Here is a 1,575-nt window from a genome sequence, read left to right on the forward strand (position 1 = left end):
TTTGGTCAATGACATGAGACAAAGTATATGTGAACTGCTGTATGAAAAGTGAATTTACTCTGTAAATCTTCACCCAAATCCTAATTAAAAAAAAAAAAAAAAATAGTCTGCTAAAGGTTTTTTTTCAGACTGATGAATATATTTCTACAAAAAGACTATCTTCAAGTTATAAAAATGAAACAATTTTTATGGACAATAATAATAACAACGATTCAAGTGGGATTCTCCTAGATACATGAGACCTGTGGTCTTTGAGACCCAGAAAAGGATGAGAACAACTTCTCTCATGTTTACTGGATATAATATTTCAAAGTTCTACTAATTAGTAATACTCAAACAAAATGGGCTTTACATGGTCAGTTCCCTTGTTTTCACCTGGAGACTAAGAAATGTCTGTGGGTTACTGGTCAGGGGGAGACAGAGAGAAAAAGAGAATGTGGAAGGAAAGATAGGAATAAAGGAAACCTCTGTGAGGCAGAGAGAGGTCTGTGTGGAGAGGTGAAAGGTGGCTGTTAGTGCTCCAAGTCTGTTAACACAAATTAGACAGGGTGCCCTTCCTCAGGCAGATGCAGCCTCTCAACAGGACAAATGGCTTGGGGAACAGAGCATGGGCTGCATTTTAGCTCCCCTTCTCCACTCCTCAGATCATCCTTGTGCAGTGAACAATCTGCCCACCATATGCAGAGGCCCTGAGAGACACAGGGTCTCTCATACAGAGAAAGGTACTATATTAGTTTTAGTTTCTGATGGCTGCTGTTAACAAACTATCACAAACTTGGTGGCTTAAAAGAACATGCATTTATTATCTTACAGTTCTGGAAGTCAGAAGTCCAAAATGGGTCTCACTAGGCTAAAACCAAGGTATTAGCAGAGGTGCATTCCTTTCTTGAGGATCTAAGGGAGAATTCTTTTTCTTGCTCTTTCCAGTGTCTAGCAGCTACTCACAGTCCTTGGCTCATGGCCCCATTCTTCCATCTTCAAACCCACCATCACTGGGCTGTGTGTCCTTATCACTCTGACATCTCTCTGGTTTTGCCTTTCGACTCCCTCTCCTACTTTTAAGGATTCTTGTGATGACATTGGGTCCACTCAGACAATGTAGGATCATTTATTTTAAAGTCAGCTGATTAGCAACCTTATTTCTCCAAGGCCTTGTACATTTTCACAGGTCCCGAGAATTAGCACATCTTTGGGGAGCCATTACTCTCCTACAATAGGCACTTAGGTTGAAAACAGGCAAAAATAAACAAATCCTTCTCCAAAAAACAAATGCCAAGCACCAAAAAGTTGTCAGAAGGCCATAGAAAACTGGGCTTTCTTATGTTACTCAACAAATACTGAATCTTACCTTGGTAGACTAGTCCCTGGGTGACAAGCATGCTTACAAGAGAAAAAGGCAGAGCTGTAAAACAAAAATGCCCTTCAATATTGATATTTTATAAGTTGACACCTTACCTAGAAGTCATGGGGAATTACTTTGAGCTTTTTCTCTTTCCTTCGTCAGCAATGAGATTTTATTCACTTGCTATTGGGAGCTTTGGTGTCATAGTACCTAAGGCATTTGACTGCTAACCA

At 40.0% G+C, this 1,575-nt stretch overlaps 1 protein-coding gene across 1 annotated transcript in view; it reads right to left on the bottom strand.

Moving 5' to 3' along the window:
• OCIAD2 (OCIA domain containing 2) overlaps positions 1 to 1,575 on the bottom strand; it is a 28,265-nt gene that overhangs the window by 9,191 nt on the left and 17,499 nt on the right. The window contains exon 3 of the mRNA XM_007949441.2: positions 1,349 to 1,402. Within this exon, the coding sequence (XP_007947632.1) occupies positions 1,349 to 1,402 (54 nt within the window). The remainder of the gene's footprint in view (positions 1 to 1,348; positions 1,403 to 1,575) is intronic.

This window comes from Orycteropus afer, unplaced genomic scaffold, assembly GCF_000298275.1.
Source record: "Orycteropus afer afer isolate SDZICR_OR568_19922 unplaced genomic scaffold, OryAfe1.0 scaffold00246, whole genome shotgun sequence".
In the NCBI taxonomy this organism is placed as follows: Eukaryota; Metazoa; Chordata; class Mammalia; order Tubulidentata; family Orycteropodidae; genus Orycteropus; species Orycteropus afer.